This window comes from Falco biarmicus, chromosome 8, assembly GCF_023638135.1.
Source record: "Falco biarmicus isolate bFalBia1 chromosome 8, bFalBia1.pri, whole genome shotgun sequence".
In the NCBI taxonomy this organism is placed as follows: domain Eukaryota; kingdom Metazoa; phylum Chordata; class Aves; order Falconiformes; family Falconidae; genus Falco; species Falco biarmicus.
The window spans coordinates 46,650,762-46,678,746 of NC_079295.1; the positions used below are offsets into that span (position 1 = coordinate 46,650,762).

General features: G+C 50.0%; 2 protein-coding genes across 4 annotated transcripts; one reads left to right on the plus strand and one right to left on the minus strand.

The window, feature by feature from the left end:
- Nucleotides 1-702: 702 nt before the first annotated feature.
- Nucleotides 703-27,973, minus strand: SMIM33 (small integral membrane protein 33). Of its 2 annotated transcripts, XM_056348224.1 has the most exons (3): nt 26,303-27,973; nt 4,213-4,416; nt 703-2,778 (listed from the first exon to the last, which is right to left on the minus strand). In XM_056348224.1, exons 2-3 carry the CDS (start codon nt 4,335-4,337, stop codon nt 2,340-2,342), a joined length of 564 nt encoding a protein of 187 aa, XP_056204199.1. In that variant the 5' UTR covers nt 4,338-4,416; nt 26,303-27,973; the 3' UTR covers nt 703-2,339. The 2 variants fall into 2 exon arrangements, with proteins under 2 accessions (XP_056204199.1, XP_056204200.1); XM_056348225.1 differs by lacking the exons at nt 4,213-4,416; nt 26,303-27,973 and adding an exon at nt 3,266-4,204.
- On the plus strand, nt 5,722-26,309 carry ECSCR (endothelial cell surface expressed chemotaxis and apoptosis regulator). Of its 2 annotated transcripts, XM_056348222.1 has the most exons (11): nt 5,722-5,854; nt 16,298-16,339; nt 16,887-16,937; nt 18,066-18,182; nt 18,683-18,730; nt 20,592-20,639; nt 21,238-21,336; nt 22,591-22,689; nt 23,289-23,325; nt 24,709-24,808; nt 25,344-26,309. In XM_056348222.1, exons 1-11 carry the CDS (start codon nt 5,797-5,799, stop codon nt 25,350-25,352), a joined length of 708 nt encoding a protein of 235 aa, XP_056204197.1. In that variant the 5' UTR covers nt 5,722-5,796; the 3' UTR covers nt 25,353-26,309. The 2 variants fall into 2 exon arrangements, with proteins under 2 accessions (XP_056204197.1, XP_056204196.1); XM_056348221.1 differs by lacking the exon at nt 25,344-26,309 and having other exon boundaries at nt 24,709-25,335.
- Nucleotides 27,974-27,985: the final 12 nt, after the last annotated feature.

Genomic DNA, 27,985 nt, shown 5'->3' on the forward strand with positions numbered 1-27,985 from the left:
TCTAGGCCACAGCATGCTGTAACACAAATCAGACCTTTACGAGTCCCCAGCGGCTGCAAATCAATGAGTTCTAGTAATAATTACCCATTTTATCTTTCTCTTTATTAATATTTAGATGTTTTTAATCTTTTCTTTGCAAACATGATGTTTCCCTGCTGCGGTTGTCCTTCAGTGGGAGCTGCCACGAAAGCTCCTGCTTCTCAGATTAAAGACTGCCTTGAACCAAGCTGCTCCCCGATCTGACACGACACAGCCACCAAGGTGGGTGACAGCACTGCCAGCCCACCCGAGCGGGTGACCCCGTCCCAGTGCGCAGCCCGTGTCCCCAGGTGGCGGTGCCACCACCCTGGGTGCCCAACTCACATCTTGGGCTGGGTGCTGGGGGGGCTCAGGCTCCTGGACAGAGCCCTCACCCTTGGCATGGGTGACCCCCGGACTGGCACCCTACAGCCGTTGCTTAAAGAGACATCCCTGGCAGGTGGTCAGCTCTTCTGCTTGCTAATTAGGGGTGTATAAATTAAAAAATAAGCCCTGTGTTGACCTGCAAAGGGAGACGGGACTCTCTGTAATTTTTCAGTTGAAATGACAGACCCGATCTCCTCTAACACAGGTGTGGGAAAGCTGATAATGCGTCACCTCTGGAAAACAAAAGGGAGAAAAATCGAAACAGAAAACAACTCCCAAAAAAAGTAATATAAATTATGTTTATTGTAAAGACCAAAATTTTTCAGCAAGTCCAACCACTACATATCTTTAAAGTAAGTGAGAAAAAGAAGCTGGAGATAAGTGAGAGGAAGGATGCTGGAGCATCTGCCCTGTCTGAAATACCTCCAGCACCTGGAGGAACAGGTAAAAGAACCCGTTTCTTGTCTGTCAGCGCACAGAGGGACCCGTGCTGGGGATGCGGCTCAGGACGGACACGGACCTGGCCGTTCTGTCCCAGGGTGGGGAGAGGCAGGAGACGTATTTTGACTTCTGGAACTCTTCAGCAGAATAAATCCCTGAGGGTGATCCCAGAGGCTGCGCTCGCTCCCCAGGGACAGTCCTCCGAGCCCACACACTGAAGAAGGGCCAAGTGAGGAGAAACAGAGACCAATTTCTTGCCCAAAGAGATGCTGGAGGCACTCCTCCAGCAGCACAAAGACTCCCAGGGCTGAACAGGTCACCACAGTCTGCTGCCACCAGGAGCCTTATGGGGCTCAGGACATTTCACCTCTCCCTCTGCTCCCTCTGTGCCATCTCAACGAGTTTCTTCCCAGGGTGACCGAGCCATATCAATACCCATCCCACCACAGCTGGCTACACTAACCCCACCATCGCTCCCTCCCCAGCTGGGACATGCCCTGCTGCTTCCAATGCTGAAACCTCCTGAGTCCCCGGGTCCCCGAGCAGAGCCTCCCTTGGCACAGGAACGGTAGCCAGCAACGGGGACAATGAAGATGGCCACAGTGAAAATGACCTCAGGTCTCCCCATCCCCACTATTGTGCACAGAGGTGCTGCAGGCTCTGCCCAGAGATCCATGCCCATCTCCACCGGTGCCAACACCTCGAGATGTTCAGCCAACATACAAACTGATGTGCTGTTATCACCTCTCTTGACCACCGTGTTGCCTCTCTTCTCTCGCCCACCTCCACTGGGGGATCGGACACATTATCCTCTGCTCCTGGCTCCACCACTGGAACACCAGCATGGGTCCAGGTGCTGCCTCCTCTCCTCTGGCTGTTTGCTGGGACGGGCTGAGCCTGCTGCCAGGGCTGGCAGGAGGGAGGACAGCGTTTCAGCCCTCTGACGGAGGAAAAGGGGTAGTGGCATGGAGGAAAGAGCGGCTGGAGGCTTTTCTGTGCCATGTAAACAGCATAATGAGGACACTGTGCATGTGGAAACATCTTTGACCTGAAAAGCAAGTCCAGCTGTAATTTCCAGCTCCTGCCAAGGGTGAGCACAGGCACAGAGCCCCCCAGCTGGGGCAAGGACCAAGACAGCTCTCCTGGCTGCTCCCAGACAACATGGGACAGGTAAAACCAGGGCGAGAAAAAACAGAAGAGATGCTAATGCTGTCCCACGTAGGCTGGCCCAGCCCCAGCACCTGGGCTGGGGACCCAGCCCTTGCCTGGGGACAGTGGCACACCCCCCAGCTGGACTTTTGGGGGTTGATGATGGGTCACCACAGTGACACTCAACCTCCTGGCTGAGCATACCTGGTGAGAGGCATAATCCTGGGGAGCCACAACCTCCGCATGCAGGAACTGGTGAGTCTTAGGCTAAGCTAACATCCCAGTCACTATTTTTCCAGCGGGACATGGTCCCTTGAGTCCTGCCCAGGTGGACCACAGCCTTGTCACAGGTATGTGACCTCGATGACATTGGGCTCAGAGCTCCTGCAGGGAAGGTGATGCTTGCAGGAGCACTGGCAGCTCACACCGGCCACATCCACGCTGGCCAGCTCCTGCTGGCAGGGCTGGGCAGGCAGCTTCCTCTGGGAGCCCAGCTTCTTCCAGTCCATGAGGTGTACCCCGTTGTCCAGGTCCTGCGGCATGGGCTCGTGGTAGAGGGTGATCTGGACGGTGCGGAGGTGAGGGCCATAGTGCACCGCAATGATGATGAAGACAGCCAAGAGGACGAAGATGACGACGATCACTGAGATCATGGGCAGGGCGTCCGATTTCTTCGTCACGCTCCTGACAATGGAGATGGGGGTGAAGGCAGCTGCATCCTGGGGCTCAGGCTGTCTCAGCTGGCTGCTGGGTGAGGACGTGTTCATGGCTGAGCAGGCTGACCTGGGACAGAGGAAGACAGGGTGGAAAGGGGTGACTGCTGAGCAGAGGTCATCCGATGTTCTTATCTCCTGCCTGCACCTGCAGTGGCCAGGGAATGGGATGATCCCATAAGCTCCTTCGGGCTTGCGGGACAGGGTAAATTTTGGTGGTTTTATCTGGGATTGTAGGACGGTGCCCCAGACACATTGAGCGAGGGAGGTGATGCCCTATGTTCCCTTGTCCCGGACACCTTCACCATGGGGCTCTCCCCTCCCCACTACACCTTGTTCCCTGGTGGGGAGCCCTCCACCCTCCGCTCCCAGCCCCACGGTGCCAATCCAAGACCAAACCCCACAGGGACCTCCCTGGGAGACCAAACCCCACCAGAACACTCTGCGAGGCATCCCTGCCACAGCCACAAAATCCTGTGGGAGCCGGCACGGGTGGGAGCAGGGGTGGCGGGGGGGAGCGGAGGGAGGGAGAGCCCTCCCCAGCCCCGCAGGGGTACCTTAGCGTCCCTGCTGCATGAGAGTCATCACCTCCAGCGTCGAGGCTGGGGAGCTGGCAGCAGGACCAGCAGAAAAACCTCTGGGATGGTTCTTCAGTGTAGGTGCAGCCAGACTCACTTCAGAGGCTGCCACGTCACGTCTGGGTCCCACACCCCCCCGGGATTCCCCAGGGCAGAGGAGGAAGCACTTGCTCATCCCGCAGGCAGGAGAGGTGCTCCCTTACCTAGCTGAGTGCCACATCAGCACCACCGCCCCCTCCCTCGCTGCCACGCACCCTTGCCGGAAAAATCCCTCCTCTCGCCTGTTGCAAGACAAGCACCCTTTTGTTTAGGGAGAAAGCACCTACCCACTCCCCTTCAGCTGCAACCCCTGGCCGCTGAGCTGCAGGAAACCTCCCGCCTTCCACCAACTTGGTGTTAAAATTTAACGCGGTTAAGAAACCGGTGCTAAAAATCACCCTTCTGCATGTGAGCTCCTTGCACAGCCCAGCAAAGTGTATCCACACAACGCTCCAGGCTGGAAGGACCCTTGCCCCAGGAGATGATGCAGCCCCAGGGGTGATTTTCTCTGATGGGGGGTCCCACTGCTGCGGAAGAACCGTTCACCAGCATTGCCATGGCCAGCAGCAGCGCGAGCCCACAGCGAAGCTCTGGACCCTGGGACCCGCGCGGGGTGGCAGGCAGGAGCCAGCACCAGGTCAGTGCTCGTGCATCTCCCCTTGCACGATGGCCATGCGAGCAAGGCTGGAGGGATGTCCCCCACTCTGGCAGCACGTACCCTGCATGCAGGCAGGTACCCCCGGTCTGGGGATGCTGCACGGTCAGACCCTCTGCCACCAGAGTGACCCTGAGCACATCTCAGAGCAGAAAAGATGGATCCTTTACAGTTTTAGCCATTACAGAACACGTCTCCCCAGCTTTCCGTCCCAAAACAACACTGTTCTTACCTGGAGGCTCTCAGCAGATGAGCTGGGGTGAATATTTGGGCTGTCTTTCCTGCACATGGGGAGGACGGAGTGGGAAATGCCTCTTCTACCATCAAGCCGAGTGACCAGAAGAGATCTGGCTGCATGTTAGAGCTTCTGGGAATTTGCACTCATTTCAGGATTCAGTAAAACCTTAATCTACAGCATAATCTCTGAGCATCACATCTGTGCAAGAGAGAGGAAAAACGATGGGGGAGGCTGCTAACAGAGGTTTTGTAACAGCAAAGGCTGCTGTGGGATGCTGCCGGCTTTTGGCCTGATGATTTGCTTGGGGTTTTGGGAAGCGTTTGAAGGGACCCACTGAAATGCACAGAGCTGCACAGGGGATCTCTCCCTCTGTTCCTGCGTCCATCTCCCGGCCATGGAAAGCAAGGACCTTGCCAGCAGCATAAGACACCCCTCGATGTGCTCCATGCAGCGGAGCAGCTCCATTGCCCTCCTCTGAAGCTCTGCAGCTTCCCAGGGGGCTGCAGGAGGGGGCTGGACCAGCCCTTCGAGCCAGGAGACACAATCCTGTGGATTTGCATCCTGAGCACCTGCATGGACCTTCCAGATGGGTGGACACAGGAGCCTTTCCCAGGTGAGGACCCTAAGAACCTTCTCCTCCCCCCAACACTCATTCACATCCAAAACAGAGCAACTTGTTTCCTCTGAAGCTGGAACTATGCCAGCAGTGGACAGACAGACACACAGACAGACAGACAATATGTAGACAAGTGCATCACAAGATCAGTGCCAAGAAACCAAATGCCCTGAACCCCTTGGGCTGGAACAGGGGCAGCACCGTCCCAGTTTTCCATTCCCTCCCCTTGTTGAGGAACTTGGGTTAGGGTAAGCCAAAGCCTGCCACGTGCTGTGTCCCCTGCAGGGAAAGATGTTGCTGCTACCTGAAAAACAGCATCCCAAACCCAGCATCCCCAAACCCAGCATCCCCAAACCAGCAAGTCCTGGTGCCCAGACATGCTTGAGCTGCACAGGGGAGCACAGGGCATGGGGTAGCACCAGCTCTTGAGTTACCCCGGCCCCACAAGGAACAAATATTTCCAGATTCCTCCTGGAGATGTTAAGAAATCCCCTCTCAGGTGGGGAGGGAGGACTGGCTCCTCCAGCAGCTCTTAGCCCAGGAAGGGCCAACGCAGCCTGCAGCTCTCACGGCTGATGTGCAGAGTAGATTGGACCTGGGGTGCACATCCTCATGACAAACAAAGCATCTCCCAAAATACTCAAGCACCATAAAGAAGCTACTGTGGCCCAGAGCCGGGCAGGCCTGCTGTGATGCTGCTCTCCACTGCTATGAGAGCCGAATCCCCCAACAAACTGATGGCGAGGTTTCCTTTGCCGTCGGTAAGCGATGTCTCACATCCTCTCCAACCATAATGGGCTAAAAAACACAGTTCCCCTGTGGATTCAGCCCGTTTCCTTCTATTCTTTAACAGGAAACTCTGTGAGAGTCAGACCAGGCATGCAAATCGCTCCTCACCCTCTTGTCCCTCCCGGGATGGACAGAGCCTTAGCGAGGCTGCAGAGCCACAAGCCACCGAGAAGATGCTGGCTCCATCCGTCCATCCGCTCCTCTGGCTGTTCGGCTGCGTGCTGTTCCAAGGTGAGATGCTCCGCTTGCACTCTGGGGAGGGGGGAAGCGGTGCTGGACAGGTGGATTTGGGGAGCTCAGCGTCACGGCGGGCACCAAGGGGAACTGGCCAGAGGTTGGAACATGTAGTAGCTGTCATGGGGAAGCTCAGCCTTTAAATTCAGGAGTCAGGTTGCTGGGAAAAATGTGGCTGTACCAGGCTTACGGGGTTTATTTGGCACCACTGGAATAGAAGAACTTGTTTCTTGATTTAAAAAAGGAATGAGATCTGAGATGCTGAGGCATTTTGTAGTAAGTGACTTCTGTCAAGTAAGAGTAAAGGTAGAACACTTAAGTGTACATTATTTTCCTCAGAAATGCTTGTTCCTTGACTGATTTGAATTTTCCACTCATCAATATAAATACAAAGACCACATGCAAGACTCATGTAGAACACGCCTCGCCCTTATTGTAATACTTGTGCTCCTTTGTGATAATTCTGCTTGAGCTTCTCTTTCCCGCGTGAGCCGTGGTGTGGGATGAAGGAACCAGTTTCCTGCTCTGAAGGGTGACAGGTTGTTTTTTCCTGCATCGTCAGGCACCTCTTACATTTCTGGCAGCTGTGGTACCTAGGAGTTGAACTGCATTCAAAGGAATATAGACTGCAACATCATTGCCAATTCCAATAGACAACCACCTAAAAATAAGGTGTCTCCACCCCAAGGCTTTTATCATTAAACCATAGAAGTTGCCTGTGGGTTACAGACACTGCTGGTAATAATGGGATTTTTGAAAAGGCAGAGAATATGGAAACCAATTCATTTAGTAGCTGTTTAATTCTGAGAAGTAAGAGCACATGGATTGGAAAATGTCTCTCTTCATCAGAGGGCAACACTGCGGCTTCGGCAGGGGGGTGCACTGGGCTGGCTACCAGCCAAAGGGCAACGAGGCCACACTGCGACACTCCTTAATGCTGCCCAGAACGTTGGTTTTCACTTAAAACTACTCAGTATGGTTTGCGTGGGAGAGGAGCAGCACAGAGGCTGTCAGGCACCTCCTCTGGCTTGGCTGGACGTGCCCAGCCCCCTGCCTCCTGCAGGACCACCGGCCGCCATGCCCCCACAGCTTCGCCTCCCAGGCGGACCCGGCAGCTGCAGCATCAGGGGGAAGGGATGCCACCTCCACTCCTCAGTGCGCCACTTTGTCCCCTGCAGTCTGCCTAAAACCATGTTGTGAGACCACTCTCCCTAGGTGTGCCTGGCAGCTGGTGCCAGACCCCGCAGGGCCAGGACCTACTGCCGATGCTCGCTGTGCATCAGCTGGTGCTGCAGTTGCATCTCTCTCTGGCTTCACCCAAAACCACCAGCCTCCCCCCCCGTCACTGTGCGTTGTCTCACCGTTTTGCATTGATCCGACAGTTCTGAAATGGCTTTTTAAATTTTAGAGCAAAGTCACTAAGGTGGTGCAGCACCCGGAGGGAAAAGCTTCTGCGCGAGGCAAAGCAGCTGGCTTAGCGAAGGGGCAGAGACAGGATCAGCGATGCCACTGGCTCCCTGACACACAGGCAGCTGGGGAAGGGAATTAGGGGCTCTTGAACAAGACAGAAATGCTCAGAGGTCCCCCTGCACTCGAGGAGATGGAGGTAACCTTGCAGGAGAGACAGAATTTGCTTTGGCTGGAAACTATACCTGCCTGTTTCCTCAAGGCCTTTCCCGCCCCCCTCATTATTTTACTTTGTGTAAGTTCATTACTTTATTAATGAATTTATTATTTCTTAATTTAAACTCCTAAGCTCTCAGTTATTTCTAAAGGGAGGTTCAAATACTGTTATTTTGAAATTGCTGAAGTGGGAAGGTTTGGAACATTTCCAGCCTGTTTTTCCTCCCCCAGAAACACTTAACAGAAAATTTGTCCAAACAAACCTCTTCCCATGAACCGTTTCCATTACAATGGGCCGGCATTTTCCAGACAAAAGATTTCCACTGAAAAATTCCTGGTCAAAGTCAATGAGAACCCAGCAGGATTTTTCCACTGTCAGTCACTCCATCCACTGCTCTCCTACCTACACCACAGCCAGTGGATGGATGATGCCAAGAGGAGCATGGTATGTCAAAAACAAGTATGCATGGTGATAAATATTTTCAATAAAATCAAAGACATGGGGTGCAGCTAGAGGATAGACATTCAGCTACCAGGAGACCTTCCAGATACGGTACTTGCATCCCTAAACCAGGGCATCCACTGCATCCTAAAGCTGATTCCTTGGACCAAGGGGAGGCCAGCACACCCCTGACCTGGTGAACCCGGTGAAGGAGGGAGGGAGGAGAAATGTTTGTTCACAAAACAAACTGCTCCCTTCTAGTAACACGAAACCCCACAGATGACTCTGCAAATCTGACTGAAGTAGCCAGAGACGGTTTCCAGGAATTATGTCCCATTTACAATAGGTGAGTCAACAACAGGTGTCCTTGGAGGGGACGGTGCTGGTAACCTAATGCCGGCAACGCTCCTGCTGGGAAAGCCAAGGCACAGGCTTAAGCCCAAGGTTGGGAAAGGGAGATGGATCTGTTTCTTGTGTAGCACCAGCACACGGCACCATGCCAAGCCTCGGCTAGAAGGTCTCATTACTCCCCTTCCCAGAGGAACCCACTCAGCATGACCCAACCAACACAACAAGGAGGAACCTCCCATTTGGTCTTTTTTGTAGACTTAAGGGCAAGGGGGTGCTGGTTTTACCTTTCAGCTGAATCATCCCAGCACAGCAGAAAATTCCCCTCTAGTATCCCTGGTTGCGGTGCTGTTTGGAGATAAAAACGTTTCAAGGAGACTTTGCCCTAATGCCGGTAGCTCGTGAAACTTGCTGCACACCTGATGAAACACCAGGACGCAGTGAATGCCACTGCCTTACTACCAGTTGGATTTCAGAGATTAGGGAGAATCTTCTTACCCCGTGCTGGTAAGAACACACCGGCTTGGGACCCCATTCCCTGAGATCAAGGTTTTGCTGGTCTGAAGCACAGGAATGGGACAGGGACTTTGTAGTACAGAAGCGAAGCTGGTGGCTTGGGCTTGCCACCCTGCACAAAGAGCAGGCAGAGAAAGCTCACATGGAGCTGTTTGTGGCAGCAGTGTGGGTCCATGGAAGTGTGGAGCATGTCCGTTTACGCTCCAGAGCAAGCCAGGCAAACCCTTCTGGCACTGGGGACAGCCACCACCAGTTCTGGGCAAGAGACAGGAGTCAAGGTGGGTCTCCCCCACCTTTCCCACCATCACCAGGCACAGCTGCAGACTCCACATGCTCCCGAGGGCAGCACAGCGCTGGGCGAGCAGCTCCAGACGTACGATACAATAAGCTCCTCTCATACTTCAGCTAGAGGTGACTCTGGAGTTGCTACAATTCTTGGAATCACACTGAAATTAGTGTAATTATAAATGAGGGAGAAACATGTCACCGCTAACAATGCACCAGATGGAGACACAGGACCCCTAGGCTTTGTGTCTGCCACTTATCCCAGACACGTAATGCTCCCGGTGCCCCCAGATATGAAACAGGGATAATAAACCAACCTCTTCCATATAGTGCTTTGAAATCTGGGAATAAAACCTAGGCGGTGTCACCAGGGTCACTCACCAAAAATCTGGACTCAGATGAAGCCTGTCAGGCCAAGATGCTTCACCTGCCCTTTAGCTGCCACTTCTGCAAGACTCAGCACTTCAGGCAGCAGCTGCACGGTGCCTCCAGCACTGCCGTGCTGAAATGCCTGCATCCAGGGACCTCCTTCCGCTGCTCCCTGGTGTTAAGCCAGGAAACTTAAGAAAAGAAAATGGCAAGAACAGGAATTATGAGAAAGCCCTTTGCCACCAACCCCCTACACACCTTGCCTCCTGAGTCACTAGGTGGGAGCTGAACCGATCCCAGCAGATCACGCTCCTGCATGGTGGTTCACAAACACATTTTTGTGCACAGCCTGGCTGCTACCAGCAACATCCAAATAAACCTGGGGAATCTTAGAATTACTTGAAAGAAGAACGAATTTGTGAATAAACTTGGAAACGGTAGCAAAGAACCGACATGAACTCGGTGGAAGCAAGACAGGCCTGGTGGGCACCTGCCATGATCCACCACCTTGGCTGTGCTGCTGCAGGGGATGGTAACGCATGTGCTGTCACAGAGCTCTGCAGATGCCTGTCCGGAGGTGCAGCACACAAACAAATACAGCAGGTGATCTCCTGCAGCAGCTGGAGCACAGAACATTTGGAACAAAATCATGCAAACTGATGAGGACTGCCTGCGAGGTGGCCTGTGTACGGCAGCACCTTGGCTGGCAGCCGCATCAAGCAGCACTGCCGAACCAGCCTGCAGCCCGTGACGCTTCTCCTCTGCACCTCAGTTTCCCCATCCACAGAAAAGAAAGCAAAGCTAACACTGCCCCTCTCTTCTGCAAAGTGCTCTGAGATCTGCTGATGAATAATATTATTTTTTTAAAAAACACAGGTAGGCAAAAAGCACATGCTGGGCTCTGGCTCCCACCAAGCCTGAACAAGCGGTCTCCCCATCTTTCATTTGAACCGTGCATGGAGTGATTTCCTCCTCCAAAATCCCGGATCCAGCACCAAACCCTAGGAGCAGCATAGCCAGGAGAAGGGCAGGACACACATTAGCACTAGCACAAAGACCGGGAGCAAACACAGAGCTCTAAAACAAGCAGGTCACAGAGGAAACTGGAACTAGCAAGCAGCTGGGAGGGTGACAGTGCAGCAGCATGGTGGAGCAAGTGTTTACTCCCCAAACACCATGGAGCAGTGGTGGTGCAGCCAGCAGAAAAGCCATGCCACCTCCCTCCTCCAGAAACAACCACTTGTGCAAAAACCAGACGTCAGCACGCAGGGTGATGTGGCAGAGCCTGCTCCGTGCATGTGGTTTCCCCACATTGTTTGTCTCCTGGCTTGTTTTCTACATTCAGGTGGTTTTTAATTGACTTCCTCTAAGATCTGCTTCCAGCACAGCGCACCAGAGAGGAGCACGGAGCATGATGCTCAGAGAGGATGCCCAGGCCTGGGTACAGCCCTTGAGGAGAGGCAGAGGAAGGCAAAGATTAATTTTAATTGCTTATGAGATCCGGGTTTAATTCCTGGCTCTCTAAACTTTCCACAACACTTTGGCCGAGTCATTACAATTCAGAACCACTTGGCAGTGAGCTGCCAACCCCCCCATATCACTTGGGAATTAGATGCTTAAATACCACTGTGGATCTGGGACCTGATCCGGGCTGCCAGTTACCCAGCCTGCATAACAACATTTCTCTCTCTCCTCCACATCTCCACCTTACCTGTTCTGCTGTGAGACCCTCAAGGCAGCAGCGCTTTTTTAGGCACTTAATAAAACGAGGCCTAGGCTTTTGCAGAGCTCTCTGCTTTCCGGGTTTCCTAATACAGCATTTTTTTCCCCTGTGAAACTCCCAAGAATTGGGGGGTGTTGCTCTCCGCTGCTTCAACAGCTGCTGTTTCACCCAGGAAACAGCTGCACTTGCATTAAGCGGTCGGTATATTTTTGTCATGGGTCGTTTGACAGAAGTGCCAATATATGAATTGAAAAGTCTAATTTTAGGTTGCTAGGTTTCTTTTCTAAAGCATCTGTTTATGCAACCTGCAAGCAGCGGGTGACGCCAAGGCTGGCACAGCCAGGCTGCACAATGCCACAGGGGCTCTGCAGCTCCCTGTCATGCAACGTGCCACCCAGGGGCAGGCAGGACATCACCACACCTCCCCCCAAAACTGCCAGGGAAGGAGAAGAGTCCAGCAAGTCCAGGGTTACACATCATCAGGGATAGACGGTCCCTCTCCATCACCCGTTCTGTGTGGACAGGACCCGTCCCAGTCCCTGTGCCTTCATACTAGTGTCAGAGATGCTCCCCAGTGACTCCATCCCTCTATGAATACAGGCTGCACAGCACGAGCCCTTCTTGTGCCTGATCTAAACCCCGATGAAGCGTTTCCAACAGCTGGCCGATGCTGCTATATACGGAGGCTCTGACAAAGACTGAGTTTTTTAAATCTTAATAAATTCAGTGCCTCTCTTTGGTCAGCAGCTGAAGAAATCGCTCTTTAAATGCCTATGATTGCCAAAAATAATACCAAAGCAGAAACATCTAAAATTCACCTTTCTTTTGGTTTACATCATCCTCTTTTTGTGCTGAGGAGCAAGTGGGATGAACTGCTGGCTCTGGGAACATCTCAGCTGCCGTGAGAGAAGGCTCCATGGCGAGACCCCTCTGCTCCCAGTCTAACACTCACAGAACAACTATCGCAAGTAACAGAAAAACAAAATTCCCCTGCTCATCCTCTAGAAAAATTAACCGAAACGCAGCTAGTGCTGGGTCAGAGATTAAATGCACCTGCAGCTCCGATGCGCTCCTCTGCAGCAATGTGACTCTGGTGGGTAATTAGGGGTTTCCCATTACAGCAAGAGTAGAAAGCTCTATTTCCCATTGTAAATCCCTCAGCAAGCTCCCCATCTCCACCTAGAACTGCACAATCCAGCTATAAATCACTTGCACCCAAACACGTAACAAATACTTGGCAGTGCTTATGCTCAATGGCAAGTCATTTGAATGGCTTTGATGTTTATTGCAATTACAGCTGTGCTGGCTGCGTCCCGATTATTATTGTTAGCCAGGGCCCTTCACAGAGGGGAGCACGGCCGAGCTGGCGGCGGCACCGGGAGGAAACAGTTTCCAGCACGGTTTGCACGAGAGTCCCCCGGGGACGTCTGCAGGGAGCTGGGGCGCGTGGCACTGTTTTGTTCGTACCCACCCTGCTGCCCAGCCCCGCGGTGGGACCAGGGTCTCTTCCTGCTTCGCACACGTCAGTCCCCCCCCGAGGTGATTCAACCAGGATGCTCAGCACCTTCACCGAAAGAAAACACCTAATATAACAGGACTTTTGATTATTTGAGTTGGCAGGAAAGGCATAACAAGCAGCAGTGAGCAGGAGTCAGAGCCACGCTTGCTCTGCTTTGAAGTAACACGCAGTTGTGTTTAGAGGAGCCAGGGCCATTTATTCCCGAGTGAAGTGCCAAAAGGGGACCTCCATCCCTCGGCCTCTTCACAGCAAGACCGGTCACTTCTCCACAGCAAAGCTCAAACATGGCAGACGGGGGCAAGCACCTACCTGGCCAGGTGAACTCCAGAAGCTGAGCACTGGAAAATCTGCTCATTGTTCTTATTTACAATAACCCCAAGGTTTAGTTTTTGCAAACAGAGAACTCCTGTGAGCCCATACTCTGGTGTGACCTTCAGCAAAGCGCTGAGCTGTGGCAGAAGAAAGCGTTAAGTAGCATCCTCTTCCTCTTACCCTAGTGCCAGGGATGCCGGAGTAGCCCACAGGATGGTCCCATCAGGGATGGCGGGACAGGGAAATGTCACCTCCTTCACCCTCAGCTTCCTCCCATCCCCAGAGGCTCTGTTCAAGCTCTCTGATTTCTTCTCAGCTGCACCAAAAATGGTGGAATAAACAGCCAGCTCAGCACCTTTATTCCCCTTTTCATTCCACAAAGGCTAAGTTTAGACAATAGCTCTTTCTTCAGCAATTCTTGATGCTTTCAATGTGCCATGTACACTAAAAAGCACCTGTGATAATTTCAACAAGAAAATGTGTTATAAGCAGCTTTTCTTCCCATGGGAAAACAAGACAATGGCTTCTGCAAGGGAATTTTGGATAAAGAGGAGCTGTTTGAGTTTGGCAGCTGCTAGAGGATACTGGCCCCTGTGATGATCTCAGCCCATTATTTTTTTGTGCTGAATGTATGGAGTATCTTAAAGCATTTGCAAACCAATGTCCAGAAACTGTATTGTAAAGCTGTTCAGAAGAGGAAACCCAGTGACAGAAAACTTGGCAAACTGGGTACTGATGGAAACAGCCCAAGTCGCTGCACGTTCTCCACAGAGTCAGCTGGGCCGCTGGGGAGCAGGTAGCACCCCACAGCAGCCCAGGTGACAGGGCTTCAAAGGGGTGCATCCCCCTTCCTCAAAACAGGCATTTTACCTCTTTAAGAAGGGCAACTGTGTACCCAAAAGATCTTTTTTTCCATTATATTAGTGGATTTAGTAAGTGATGCTACACCTGTCCATACTCCTGTCTATGTTACTAGACTGATGCTCATTTAACCTGCTCTTCAAAACCTGCAGAGAAGGATATCCCATAATTCTCCTACACAATCACTCCTAGCAACCCACTATCCTTATGTCGAGGCAGTTTCCTCTTGCCCAGCCTCCCTTTGCTTTGTTGCAGTTAAAAGTCCTTGTTTTCTGGTCCTGTTCCAATGGATTTAGAAAACCAATTAGTCCCTTCCTCTGTATGTAATTAAAGATCTGATCATGTCTCCTCTTTCATGGACCAAACAAGATAGTTTCACCAGCCTGCTGCCAGTAAGCTAGGAGAGAAAAGCATAGAAAAGATCTGAAGAGTCAGGTCTGATTTTCAAAGCCAAATCCTATCTGGAAAGAGACCATGCCTTATTACGTATTCAGTGTGGTTTGCACACTGTTTTGGTTCCTGTTTGGCTGGGATCATTGTCTAAAGCCTCAGACAAAAAAACAATTATGGCTCCAACGCAGTTAAATTGAGAAAAATGAGATCAATCAGGAGCTCACTACACCCAGACGGTTCCCAGGGGTAAGCTCTGAGCCAAGCCCTGATAGCCCACATTCACTAATGAAGCTAAATGAGGATGCTAAAGACTTCACTGCAGATACCCACCACTGTCAGGGCATTCATCTGACCTCTTTCAGACACCTACAGCATAGGTACCCACCACTAAGTTCATCACCTACATCACTTCTACGACTCCTGGCAAGAAATGGGACGTTGCAGGCTGTGGTTCCTCTAGCCACAGCTCGAGTAAGGTAGAAATCTGAAATAGGTAAGGTAGTAAGGTAGAGCTGTGAAATAGGTCAGAGCAACAAGGTTTTAGAAGTGCCTGGTCCTCTCTTTAGTGAGAAAGAGCCTGAAGTGAGCTGTCTTATGGGAGATGTGAGAAGGGAGCAGGTGAGATGAACCTCACACACAGGAAGGACAGATCCTGGCTGTAAATGGGCGCACAAGCCCTGCTGTGCTCTCTCTGGCTGGTGCTGTGCTGCTGGAGCTCCCCTCCTGCCATCCCACAGGGCACGGCAAGTGCAAAGGCACTGCAGCTCCTCAGGACACAGCTGCCATGGAGCTCGGCGGCATCACACAGGCACAGCGAGCTGCAACGATTCAACCTTTACTGCTGTCCCTTTTTCTCCAAAACTTTCAGCTCTCGTGGGACTCTGGTGAGATGAATCACCGGTGGGACCAGATTCAGCTGGTTTCTGTAGCTGTAATAGAGTTTCTTGCATTAATCTTAACTACAGGCAGCACCAGGATCACAGCAATAATCATTTAAAAATATCAGTTAGGATGTGCATTTCAAAACCAACAGACTCAAAGTCACCTTTTCAAAATTAAGCCAGCTGGGTTTGTTTTGAGCATTTAAAGTGCCTTTACATTTTCCAGTTCTTGCCTCCAAGTATGGGAAACACTTTTCCCTATTTTAAATGGCAGCATTTTTAATTGACATCTCATCTAATCACAGGACTCCAGGAGCTGGGGCTTAAAGACAAACACCAGGGATCCTGAGAGTAGGCAACATGGGAGATCGGTGCAGGGATACTCTGTCAGAAATCCCAAACAAAAACACCTTTCAGTTGAGAAACTAGGGACTCAGCGCAACACCTACAACCCTGGGAGAGCAAAGCCTGGCGTGGACCTACAGAACTCTCCACCACGACCAGGGAAGGCAACTCTGAGTCCGTCCCTAGGCTGCAGCCCTCTTGCCGTGTCCAGATGTACACAGCCACAGGCTTCAGCCAGCTTCCCAGGATGTAAACACACAGGATAGAAGGAACAGACGTAGGACACAGGGAGGAAAACAGTCCCACCAGCTCGTGGAAGCCTTTACAAACTTCATCCACCCATTCATTAAGGTCTCAAGGGAACAAAGTGTTCAAATGCACGTCAACTATTTAAACAGCTCCCGAACACAGCTCACACAGCCTTTCTCGGCCGACCAAGCTGGAGGCAAACAGCCACGGAGAGGGAATGACCCCCCTGATCATTGGACTGGATGATCTCAAAGGCCATCTCCAATGATTCTATGATGCTATGTATACAGCCTTGCATTTTCCCTGTAACAGACGACTGCTCCCTGAAGGGCTCACCTCCACCTGGGAGGAAGGCATTTATCCTGCTGAATAAACTCCAGTGCTAATTTACTCAGAACCTGATAGTTTTGCACTCAGTATTTGCTATTACTTCTTTACTTTGTGGAAATCATGTATTTCAATGCCATGCCTACAGAAGATGAAGAAAACCCAAACCACACAGCCAGCAACATCACCAATGCATTAGTGACAGTCACAGATGAGCACCGCTGACGCTCTTACTCTTTCGTTTCAGGTACTACCGCCTCCACAGACTCCTCTGTCCATGCTGTAACAGGTACCTCCTGGGTTGTGATTTGCTTTGCATGTCTATTTGGATGTGAATGCACTTGCTTATGTGGGGCTGCAAATGGGACCCAGATTCAAAACTCCCATCTGCTGAAGCGCCTTCACCCAGGACCCTGTGCTGGCCACCTCTGTCTACCCCATCTAACATCCTTCACCCCCAGATCTCCAGGGACCATGGAGGCCATTGTGCCCCAGAGGATGACCTTGCCTGGCTCCCCCTTTTTGTCTGGAAGAGAGCAATGCAGCGTTCCAGGAAGCACAGTGAAAGCAGAGGGATCCTGCCTCATCTTTGCTCCCCATTTCCCAGCAGTTAGCATGCTCTCCTCCACGGATCCTCAGAGCCAAGGTCCATCTGCACACAGGTTCCTATAGCCAGTGACAAACCCTCTCCTTAGCATCTCTTGCCCGTGTCACCCTTTCAGCTGCGTTGGCTACAATGGCCCCTTTTTGGCCCATGCTTCAACCCACCCCAGTGGCGAACCCACCAAGGAGCATGTGGAGGAGATGTCACCTCTGTCTCTCTGCTTGTGTTACAGGTCAATCCCAATCAACACCACACAGCCCTGAAGTAAAGAACCATCCCTCAGGTAATGCTCATCTGGAGACCTAAGAGTGCAGCTCAGGGGCGTCCTGGCTCTTAACTGGACTGACCTCCAGCCCAGCTGGGCCACCAGCAATAGAAGGGGCTGTGAGACAGCAGGTTAGATGAGAACAGTGGTGGGGAAGAAGGAAATTTTGTGGCACAAGGGCTTCTGATCCAGTCAGCTCACCCCAGAGGGATCAAAGAGCAGGGATAAACCACTAAATCAAACAGGGAGAAGCAAGGCCAGCAGCTCACATCCGAGGGCAAACCCTGCATTTTGATTCTTGTGCACATAAAGGATGCGACTGCCCCGAGCCCAGGCCAGGAACTGGGCTGAGCAGTGTCCACGTTGCTGTATCCTCCTGCCTGCGATCACCCGCTCTGCCCAGCAGTTCTTCGTGCAAGGACCGCCGGGTGTGTGCAGCACGTGCAAGCACAGTGCCCCACATGCCAGGTCTGCCCTTGGCTCCTGGTGTCACGATGGAAGTAACAGCAAAGAAATCACTGTTGTAAGGGCTTCCCTGCATTACACTTGCTGTTCAATAGTGCTCTCTTGACAAGCCTGACCAAGCAAGTGCTTTTTTTTTTTTAAACTAAAAACTTCCAGTGTTTTGCACACCCTCAGCACCTCCCATACAACAGGTCAACACTTCTCCAAGAGGAAAAGGGAAGCATGAAGAGGCTTGTCCTAAACGGCAATGTTTGTGGCAGCACAGGGGCTGAACACTGCCTTAGCTCTAATTCAGCTATTCATGTTGGGAATTTTGCTTGGTTACCTACTTTAATGGGAACAGCAATTAGTCATAAGGACAGAAAAATATTTAGAAGTAGTATGAACCTCTGAGGAGCTCCCTTTATTCTTTTTTCTGTACTCCTCCCTCTGCTGAAACCAGCTTCAGGACACTGCGACATCTATGTGGTCACACAGAAGCCCTGGAAATGGGCGTAGGGAGGTGTTAGCTGGGTTCCATGTTTCAGTCTGAAAATACACAAGAAGGGATCTCTCCAACTCCAAATGGTAGCCCGCTTGGATCTCTGGAGACAGATCTCCAGATGCCCTCCTCCAAGCTGTTTCTAAGCAGAGCTTGGGGTGAGCAGAGCTCCCGGAGGTAACGCTATGCTTCCTCCACAGAGCCTTCAGTAAAATCAACACCACCAACTGACTTGAATCTCAGCTCTTCTGTGGGTCAAACTACTACAGCCCAGACCTCCCCCATGACCACAACACTGCTAGCGTTGACTGCGCGAGGTACGTATGGAAAACTAAAATTTTTGCTCAGGCAGGACCTGCTTGTGCATCCTTTCTTATCCACGCAAAATTGGAAGCATCAGGAAGACTGGGCTAATCCATGCTATTCTGCTCACCCAGTAGCAGCAACTTTTGAATTTCTTTGAGTCTTTGCTAAAAGAGCAGCTCGTTCCAGCTCCCCAAAAGCACAGAGCTGGACACAACCACGACCTAGATGTCGCAGCTGCAAGCAAGCCCATACCAGAAAAGCCACATCATGCTTTACCAGGTAACATTTTGTGGAGCAGCTACACGCACCCCAGCAGACCCCTCCCAAGCTCCCCTCCCATGTTCACTCTCTAAATTGACCACACAGCTCGTTACCTGGACACCTTGATATTTGTTTGGAGGGGAAGTCTCACGTAAACAGGTTTTTACCCCATGGAAACCCAACTGCTCTCCATAGCAGAATTAGTAGCAGCTTCAAGAGTTAATTCTCCTTTCCCATGTTTTCTTTTCAGATGAAAAGTCTAGTGGAAGCAGAAGCACAGCAGCTTCACCACCTCAAGGTACTCTGTCCTTTTATAGAGTAACAGTAAGTTTAGATAATTTCATGGCAATTAGCTTCTTCAGTTCACATGGTGCATGTTATATAAGCACTAGTCTTTATCTTGGGGTTGAGCCATCAGTAACACCCAAAATCATGCCTGGTATCCTTGTAAGCAGTGATAAAACACAGGGGTGCACTTGAACAGTCAAAAGACTGATCTATGTTTAAGAAAAGGTAGCCCTTTTAACATCCCTTTTTAAAAAAATAATTTGCTTTTGACAGTTTGCTTAACCCCGCCTGTAAGCAAAAATTAGAGAATTCAGTAAGCGTTTTCGCAGAACAAAGGCTGTATCCAAGAGAGTGGGAAGACTGAAATCTGACAGCTGAGCTGATTCCCCATTAAAGACTCAGCCTCAAAAAATCTGCAACGGTCAAGACAGGAACCACCCTGCCTCTCCAAGTACCTCTCAGATCTTCTCTAACACAAGCAAGGTTAAAAACCCGTGGTCAGCTCTGCCTGCACAGATGTCCAACCAGCATGCCTGTGCCCAGCTAAGCCAAGAGCCCTTTGCATCAGAGCAGACTGCTATTAATTATAACCCTGCTTTATATCTGAAAAGCTCCATACATCTTTGACTATAGAAATGTTGCTGATGCTTCCAAAAGCGAGGTCTCCTGTTGTGCAAGACCCAACATTTCCCAGGGACAGAGTATCCATGCCAAGCTCAGCAAACCACAGCTTCTGCCCACCGCCCATGGCTAGAACAATTTCAGAACGAAACAAAGGGTTTAATGACTGGTGAAAAAACTGTACAGCAGTAGTCCCTGCTTCTCAGGACTGTTGTGCTCCATATGGTTTCTGAACCAGTTAAGATCTGTTATTTCATACCTTTTCCCTTTTTCACACCATTTCCCCTTTTTCTTCTGACTTTTGGCAAAATTAAATTCCAAAACAGAGATATTTTCTGCAGGACAGAAACCCTGGTTTCAGCTGCATGCCCTGCGCCCCAGTGTAGGGTGCCAGAAGCTGTTTCTCATTTCTCCAAGCAGCACATACTTTTGGCCAACACTGCTATTTGGAAGGTGGGGATGGAAAAGGAGGAAAGAAGATCCTACTTAACCTACAAATGATCTTCTGAAACTCTAAAGTATCATTTTTAGTCTCCTGGCAGGGCCTATAGCTACTCATTAAGATCAGTGCAGATAATCTGGCTGTTCAACACACATCCAGGACGAAGCAAAGGATTTTTTTTCCTCTGTACCGGTGAAATACAAAGGCTAGCTTTAAAGCAGCTGTCACAAACGAAACAGCTTCATTTAAGTCAGTTTATCCCACTGAGAACTGGAGTCTTTGCTCAGGCAAACCTCTATGCTGCCACAGCTAGACTACATATGGTGTACAAGTTAGCCCAACTCAAACTAGCTTAATTACTTACAGATAACCCAGGACAGCACATGCACCTATTCCAATTCCAAGGACAAGCTGAACAGTCAATTCACACCCATATTCTGCAGAATTCCTTCCCCTAAACAGAATATTTTTTAAGTCTCAACATTTATGAGCAAATCTATAACCTTCCCAGTTCACTCTTCCAGTATTCAATTGCTGTATCTGCCAAAAAACTGCACCTGGGACTGCAGAACCTGAGGAGTTCATATAAGGGCATTTGAATGTTGGGTCCCTGAGTTTCTATTTGGACATGGAAAATAGTACAAAGTACGTTTGGTGGGAAGGTTTTAGCCCAAGTACGAATTCCGTGTTTTTTCCAGATACCATCAGCATTACTGTAAATCCATTCTCCTCTCCAGCATGCCCATTAATTCTTGATGATTAGATGACACTCAAGGACAAGACTCACATTCTGTATTTCTCTGTGCAGGTCAAGAGCCCAAGAGAAGTGAGAGTACCACAACATCAGCAACTCAAGGTGCCTTTTGCTTTCTCTTGCAGAGAGGCAATTACTGCTAGGTATTTTATAGCCCTTTACACAACCAATAGCAAGGCCATCACACTGCTATCTTCAAGGCAGCATAGTGAATGGCCAGAAAGTACCCGGGGGATGCTGGCCATCCCATCTAGACCTTGAAAAGCCTGTAAAACTCCACATAAGCAGCACTTTGGGGGTAACGTGTTGAGCCTGGGAACAGTGGGTGTGAGTCACAGCAGGAAAGGTGCCACTGTGGCAAAAGGTTGCAAAAAGAGGGAGATGGGACAAACTCCCGCCTCAAACACACTGCCAGATCAGTCCTCCACCCACCACGCTCAGCTTCCTCACTAGGGTCCCAGCAGAAATCCCTGTGGATGTTCTCAGTTTGTCAGTAAAAAGGGGCCACACCAAGGCAACCTGATTCCCACGCAGGTAGTGGTCAGTTTGCTGTTAACATTGACGGGGCTGGCCAGGATCCAACATCATTCTCTTCAAAAAAGTGCAAGGGCATGTTAGGTCCTCGAGCATTGTTAGGAATCTTCTTCCCAACCTTGGAGGAAAGACTTTTCTATAAAGCTGCCTTTTCCTGCTCTTGTAGGCACCTCAAAGTCAGTCACCTCAACACCGAACTCCTCCGACTACTTGCCTGCGCCCACTCCAACGGATGATAAATCACCACTGACGGTGGCAGCTTTTGGTAAGGTCTTGTGCAGCCTGGCAAGAGGAGGGGGCTCTGTTTCAGCAGGCCATGCTCTTTTGGACACCCGGCTTCAAAGATGCTTCCCTGGAGATGGCTCCAGTTTTCTTCTTCAGCCTGCCTGATTCTGGAGTTTCCAGAGTGCAAGGGGAAACCCTTGAGAAAGAGACTTGTCACCAGCAGGCAATAAAGCACCTAATAAATACTCCCAGCCATGCCCCGTATACAGAGGACAATCTGAAAGTCCATCATGGCTACACCTGAGCTTGGCATCTTGCTCCCAGCACCAGCGTTTGCCCCAGCTCCACATTAGGACAAGACCAGGGCACAGATCATCCCATGCTATGCCTTGATTTCTGTGACAGGGTCTAGAATAAATACACTACCTGCCTGGAAGTTTAGGTAATTTTTTTCCTGCAAACCTGTTGGGACTGCATTCCCACCCTGCCTTACAGCTTTCCTCTGGATGCTTGCACCCTGCCTGGCAGGAGGCAGCCAAGTCCTCTGCATCCTTGAGACTGTGGAAAGATGAAGCAAGAGGTGCCATGCCTTAACCTGGCCACAGATTTGAAGACAGGCACAGGGTAGATTTAAGAGACCCACTCTGCCTTGGGCTATACTGTCCCCCTCCTCCATGAGGATGAGCAAAAAACCCAAACAGCTCATTTCTATCACGCTATGGGAAGAAGTGTTATTTCAGAAGCATTTTAAAAAGTCAGGAGCTAACTTCCTAAGTATCACTTGCTTATATCCTCCAAGGGCAGCCATGAGAAGTCCTGAAGCAGTCTTAACAGGACAAAATTCCTGTGCAAAGAATAGTTTGATTTATCGAGGCCTGAACCAAACCTGCACTTGGCCACTGGTTTATGAGACAGATAATATCACTCACAGTCTTTAGCTTGTCTCTCCCTGTTACGTTACGTATTTATCTGATTTTATACACCTTTAGAACAAGATTTACCAACTGTACTAGGGACATGTAGACTTCAATCAATCCCCAGTGTAATCAGCAGACTTCTGCCCTCCTGGCACTGCCTTACCAATCAAGTACTCCTCAGAAGCCCTTAAAGCTAAAACACAAGACGATAAAGCCATTCACTCCAGTGACTATTTTCTTCTCTGCCTATTACGTACCATGCTCATTTTATTGATTTCCTACCTAAGTTTTGATGACAAAGTCTCTCCGCTACCCCAGAAGCCAAGGACAGGCACATTGTTATATCCCTTGCAGACAGTTCTTTTCTTCGTCCCCAGGTGTCATCAGCTTCATAGTTATCCTGATAGTGGTTGTGATCATTCTGGTCAGCGTGGTCAGCCTGAGGTTCAAGTGTAACCGCTCAAAGGACTCAGAAGGTATTTTCCTGGGATGATCTTGTCGTTCCCTACTCAAAATGTCATCATTTTCTACGTGGATTTGGCAATTCCTAAAAGATGCTTTCAAAAAGCTTACACAGTGGGGAGGTTTTGAAGGCAAACTGGAATGCAGATTCAGCAGTTAGGAATGTAGTGTGACCACCTCTTCAGAGCCCCAGCCCAGACCCATCTGCACAAGGAAACAGTCTCAAGTTTGCTACAGCTAAATGTGCAGATTTCCAGAGGTGGGCAGTTCTTCCAGCAAAAGTTTGACACTCATTTTCCCTAGGAATCCCATTTCCCACTAAGCAGTGCCCACTACAGGGAAAGGCTGCTATACAGCAAGACAGGTAACTGCCAAAAGACCAAAGGATGCTAGTGACTAAACAGGCAGCAAAGCATTCAGTTCTGCCTGTATGTCACATTAGTTGAAGAATTTTCTCTAATCGACTCTCAAGTATCCCCTGTGGTGTCTCTAATCTCATTTGGATTTCATTTATAACCCTGTACAACACAGTTCTGAAGACAGCCGACTTATTTTATTGCTTAGCTGTGATGTTTTCTCACCTGTACATCACCAACTGCTTTTCTCCCTCCAGACAAACACAAACCAGGAACCTCCATGGTATCAGAGAGGTAAGGCTGCTCACACTATTCACATCCTATTGAAAGTACTATTTTATTCCAGAACTAATTTTAACAAGGAGAAGAGTCTGGTTTGGTTATTTCAGGTGGAAGGAAGCATTTCAAGACATCTTTGAAACAGATTAAAAAAACCAAAATCAGCTTTGATGGCACCTCATCCTCTGCCTGATGCAGTTAAAGGTAGAAGTTCAATATTTAGGGGCCTCTTTTCAAAGCTGCACTGTTATCTGCAAAAACTCATCATCTTCCAAAAGCATTTTGTTTATCTGTCTTTGCCTAGATACAGACTTGAGGTCTAAACTTGGTTTTCTGGGTCTCAAAGCAGCCTCAGTGAAATGAGATCAGGTCCCCAAAAATATCTTCCAAGACACCCCTTACTGTTCCCTAGCAAAAGCAGGATAAGGAAGCCCCAATCCAGAAATCTTTGGAAGAGAAGCATCAAGTGGAGGATGGTCCATCTGAACCCAATGGTCCAGCACTGCTACCCAAGAAGAGAGGCTGTACGTGGGAAAGCAGCAGGAAACAAGAGCAGGAGGCGACCAAAACATGTTGCTCTTACATTTCCAACTGATAGTTTCCTACCAAAATAATAAACCCTGCTTTGGCAAGAGGCAAGGGACACAGGGAGCAAAGTCCCTAAGTATTTAGGTGCCAAATTTGCATCAACATCAACGGTTCCCAAACATTCTTAATGATTGTGATCTAAGTGACCTGAGGTCAATTAGGCAGAACTTGTAAGAGCAGAGGACTGTGCCCCCGAGGCACCCTAATCCCCAATGACACCCAGTCTCCAGGCACTAAACAAATACTCCAGCCCTCAGGGTAGGGAGAAAGGGGAATCCCACCTTCCTAACACTTGTAACGCTCACTCTTAAGAGACAATGGCAATACGTGATCAGCAGCATCAGACATAAAAATACCCAGTGTTCCGTTTGTACAACAAAATCTTAAGGGCATAGGACAGAGTGACACAGTAATGTTTCCTTTTGTTCCAGTTCTGGTAACAGCTGCAGGGCTAGAAAGGAATTCAGTCACTGAGAACCAGATCCAAACTGCTCCTTGATTCTGCCTACAAGTCCTGACACAGGTGACAATGGTGCTTTCTGACAGGCAAACCAGCCCCCCACCCAAATTTGTCTGAACACACTGCTTGTCTCCCCAGAGATCTCTGAACCTCTGTTCAGGCAGGCGATGGGAAACCGCGGCAGCAAGGATGGGCCTGAATCAGGACAGCAGATGAATGGGCAGTGCAAGTCAAGTCCAGTCCCATGTACCAGCCAGGCTCGGCCTTGCCTGTTTGCCTCCAGTTGTGTGCAAAGAAACGTCCCCCTTTCATTTTCCAGAGAATTTAATACTGCCTTCTCTTCTTGACAGCTGCTCGGCAGGCCCAAGCCAGAAGGATAATAGCATCACTCTGATCTCCATGAAGAACATCAACATGAACAACAGCATGAGTTACCCACCATCAGAAAAGGTTTCCCTTTTAAGCCTTGCTTTTTAGAGAGTTAGCTGGGGATTATTTCTCTTGCTGGATAAGAGCAAGCTTTTGAGGTATTTCTTGGCTCTTTTATTCTTCGGAAAGATAAAAAACCTGCCATCAAACTCCTGAAGGTCCAAACTGGGTTCCAGTAAGCCTGGTGAGAACTTTAGGTGCCCATCTCAGATTTATCCAAGCTGCCTGAACTCAAGGTGTCAAGTATGGCTCACGTTTGTAGATGCCATCACCTAGGGCGAGCCAGCAAAGCTAGAGTGGCTTCTCATTAAATGAAAGGTAAATAAGCTACCCTTTGAGAAATCAAGGTCTCACCCTCTAGTCCAAGCTTACCCACTCCCGTTCCACAGGCAATGTTGAAGCACATTCCCATCAATACTCTCAGATGCATCCCACATAAGTAATTTGCATCATTTTCAGTTGTTTTAAAGCTGGGATTGAGTTTGAGAGGACACATTGCCCAACTTCTTTTGCTAGCCCAGACAGGCTGCTGATGCAAGTTTTGTTCTTTTTGCAGGTGCTATGAAGCCAAGGGCCCAGAGCTTGAAGCTGACACATGACAACCAGCAGTGACTTTCTAAGTTCTTTTTGGTTTGTTTTTTTTTCCTTTGAGGAAAGAGCAAGGGTGGACTTTATATATAAATTATTATGTCCTTTCTGATCAATACATTTACAGTAGCATCCCACATAGCTTCCCCACCTGGGGTCTAAGGGCTTTCTCCAGTTGCAGCCTGCCATGCGCAATGGCTGATATGTAACTCTGCTTTTGATAGGCCTTCAAACACTCAGACTATTCCTGCAGCAAGAAGCACCAAGGCACCATCCACTTTGCTAATAAACTGCTGCCTTAAATTAATGGCCTTTATAGTCTGTGCCAGGCAGTCACAGGCTCGTTAATCAATATAGCCCCACATCGAGTCAAACCTGTGCATTAGAAAAGCATGACCTGAAGCTGAAGGCCTAATGGGACTTAAACAGCCAAGTGCTAGATCAGATCCCAGCACAATTGCTCCAAGCCCCTTATCCTTGGTGCTCTCATTGTCCCCACAGCGGTGGGGATGATCATATACACCTACCTCACAGGGTTGTTGTGAGGCTACGTTAATCAATGTCTGTAAAGCATTTGGAGAGCCATGAATTAAAGGTGCTGCTGAAATGCAAACTGCCATCTTAAATACTTTATTATTAATAACTGAGCTTCAGGCAGGCAGATTTCTATCTTCCCACAGGCCCAACATGCTCAAAGAAGACTTATCTTAAGTGTAAAGAACAAGGTCTCTGCATAAACAGGGTTTTATCCGAGTGTAAAAAGGAGTGGCCACAAGCAAAATGCCGAGCTACTTCAGCACCTGAAATATGGTAGCCTGAGTTTGCTGGAAGAGCTTCCACCTTCCATACCACAGCTTTCCCAGAGCTTCCTGACAGACCAGAAAAGCAGCATCCCCTTCCACAGATCAGCCAGAGCACCCACCTTACCTCAGCACCAAGAACCACCAGTGCACGACCAAGACGCCACGATAAGGGTCCTCCATGAGGCTCCACAGTGCAACAGCTCACGTTGGGAGTCAGCTGGTTCACAACGAAAGCCGGCTCAGGCCCAGCTGCCAGTCACTGCCTGACTACAGCAGAATACTTATCCTAAGCCGAGCAACCGAGGATGATGGAGACGTCAATACCCAGCCTCCACATGACCGTAAGAGAAATGATGCCCTGTTGGGTATTTCTGGAGGTCTCAGCTGCCTTATTCATCAGCCTAATGTACTGAAGCACTAACTCTGCCTCTGCCCATCTTCACCATGACTCCTGCTTGCAAGCTTCCCCAGCTCCACAGTCAACACAGACCTCCAGAGCACCTCGTCCACCCAGCAGCTGTACACTTAGATACTGCCTTCTCCTAACGTGAGCATCAACATCCATCAGCGCTGAAGGTTAACTGTGAAGTTAGGGAAAAAAAAAGATCTAGCCAAGCACTCAAAACAGGTATTGCTGCACACATTCCCCTGCACAGTTCAATGAAGCATAATAATTTAGCCTGATTTAATTTTATAGGATGGATAAGAGATGTTTACTGGAATGTGCAGTGCTAGAGGTAACTGTGCTTTGCAGCTGGCAATAAAGCATTCAGCAAAATAAATGCAACGTTTTCACAACTCCTGCTAAGATCCAACACACTTTAGCATATGCACCAGGCAGTTTGATAAGCTATTTTTTAATAAATGAAGCTTTTCTGGTACAATTCCTGAAAAGTAAAATGACATCACTCCACTCGGCCAGTCCCCACTTGACTGGTGAATTTGCTTAAGCACAAGATCCCTGGTGATTCCCACCTAGCTGCATCCAGACAGCTCCAGATCCCAGAGACCTGTGATTTGGTGCATGACGCATCACAAGTAGGTTTTTAGCTTTAGTCCCAGAAAGACACAACAAAGGCAGCTGGTGAGCACCTGTGATACCAGATGCTTCAGTGTCAACCTTTAACAGACCTCCCCTCCTGCTGACAAGGAGACAAATCTCTCTAGACCTGTGAGGACTGCCCCGTGGAATCTTGCTGCTGTTTTACTTTTCCTTCAACCTCCTTCCTCCCATAGACTCTTGAGGGTCTTGACAAACAACCTGAACTTGCTCCATTGTAAAATCAATCTGTGCCCAAAAGCAGAGTCCCCGCTTTGACCTTGTTCAAAATAACGACTGAATGAAAAGACCCGTAACCCCCAGTTGCTGCTGCTCATGTGAAAGGAGAGGCATTCTCGCACCTGTTGTGCTCCCACAAAGAATGCTGGTGGAAAACACCAACTCTTTCACACCATGAGCCCACCTCCCACAGCTCAGGAGCCCAAGTTAACTGGCTGTGGCATGAGGGGAAGCAAGCAGTGGCGCCAGCCGTGCACACAGGCTGTGGGACAAGGCCTCAAAGGGTTTCCAACCAATCTTCGGCGAGGCAGCGCGTAGGAGGCCGTCCCCTCCTCACCACCACGGCCCAGCAACGTGCCCCACGGCCAGGGAGGAGCCCACGGTGATGCCATTCCCCAAGGCGGCTGGCTGGGCCCGGCCTAAGCCGCACCGCGGCAGGGGGTCCGGCAGGTGAGCCCCGGCCCACCCGAGCCACCTCCGCAGAAGACCAAGCCCCGCCACCTGCCCGCACCCGCCGCCCAACGGCAC

Coding starts and splice junctions, on each gene's coding strand:
- ECSCR (XM_056348221.1), top strand. CDS start 5,797: ATGCTGGCTCCATCCGTCCATCCGCTCCTCTGGCTGTTCGGCTGCGTG. Junction 18,731..20,591: donor AGCAGCTTCACCACCTCAAG/GTACTCTGTCCT, acceptor TTCTCTGTGCAG/GTCAAGAGCCCAAGAGAAGT. Junction 21,337..22,590: donor ACTGACGGTGGCAGCTTTTG/GTAAGGTCTTGT, acceptor CTTCGTCCCCAG/GTGTCATCAGCTTCATAGTT.
- SMIM33 (XM_056348224.1), bottom strand. CDS start 4,337: ATGCAGCCAGATCTCTTCTGGTCACTCGGCTTGATGGTAGAAGAGGCA. Junction 2,779..4,212: donor CATCTGCTGAGAGCCTCCAG/GTAAGAACAGTG, acceptor CCTCTGTCCCAG/GTCAGCCTGCTCAGCCATGA.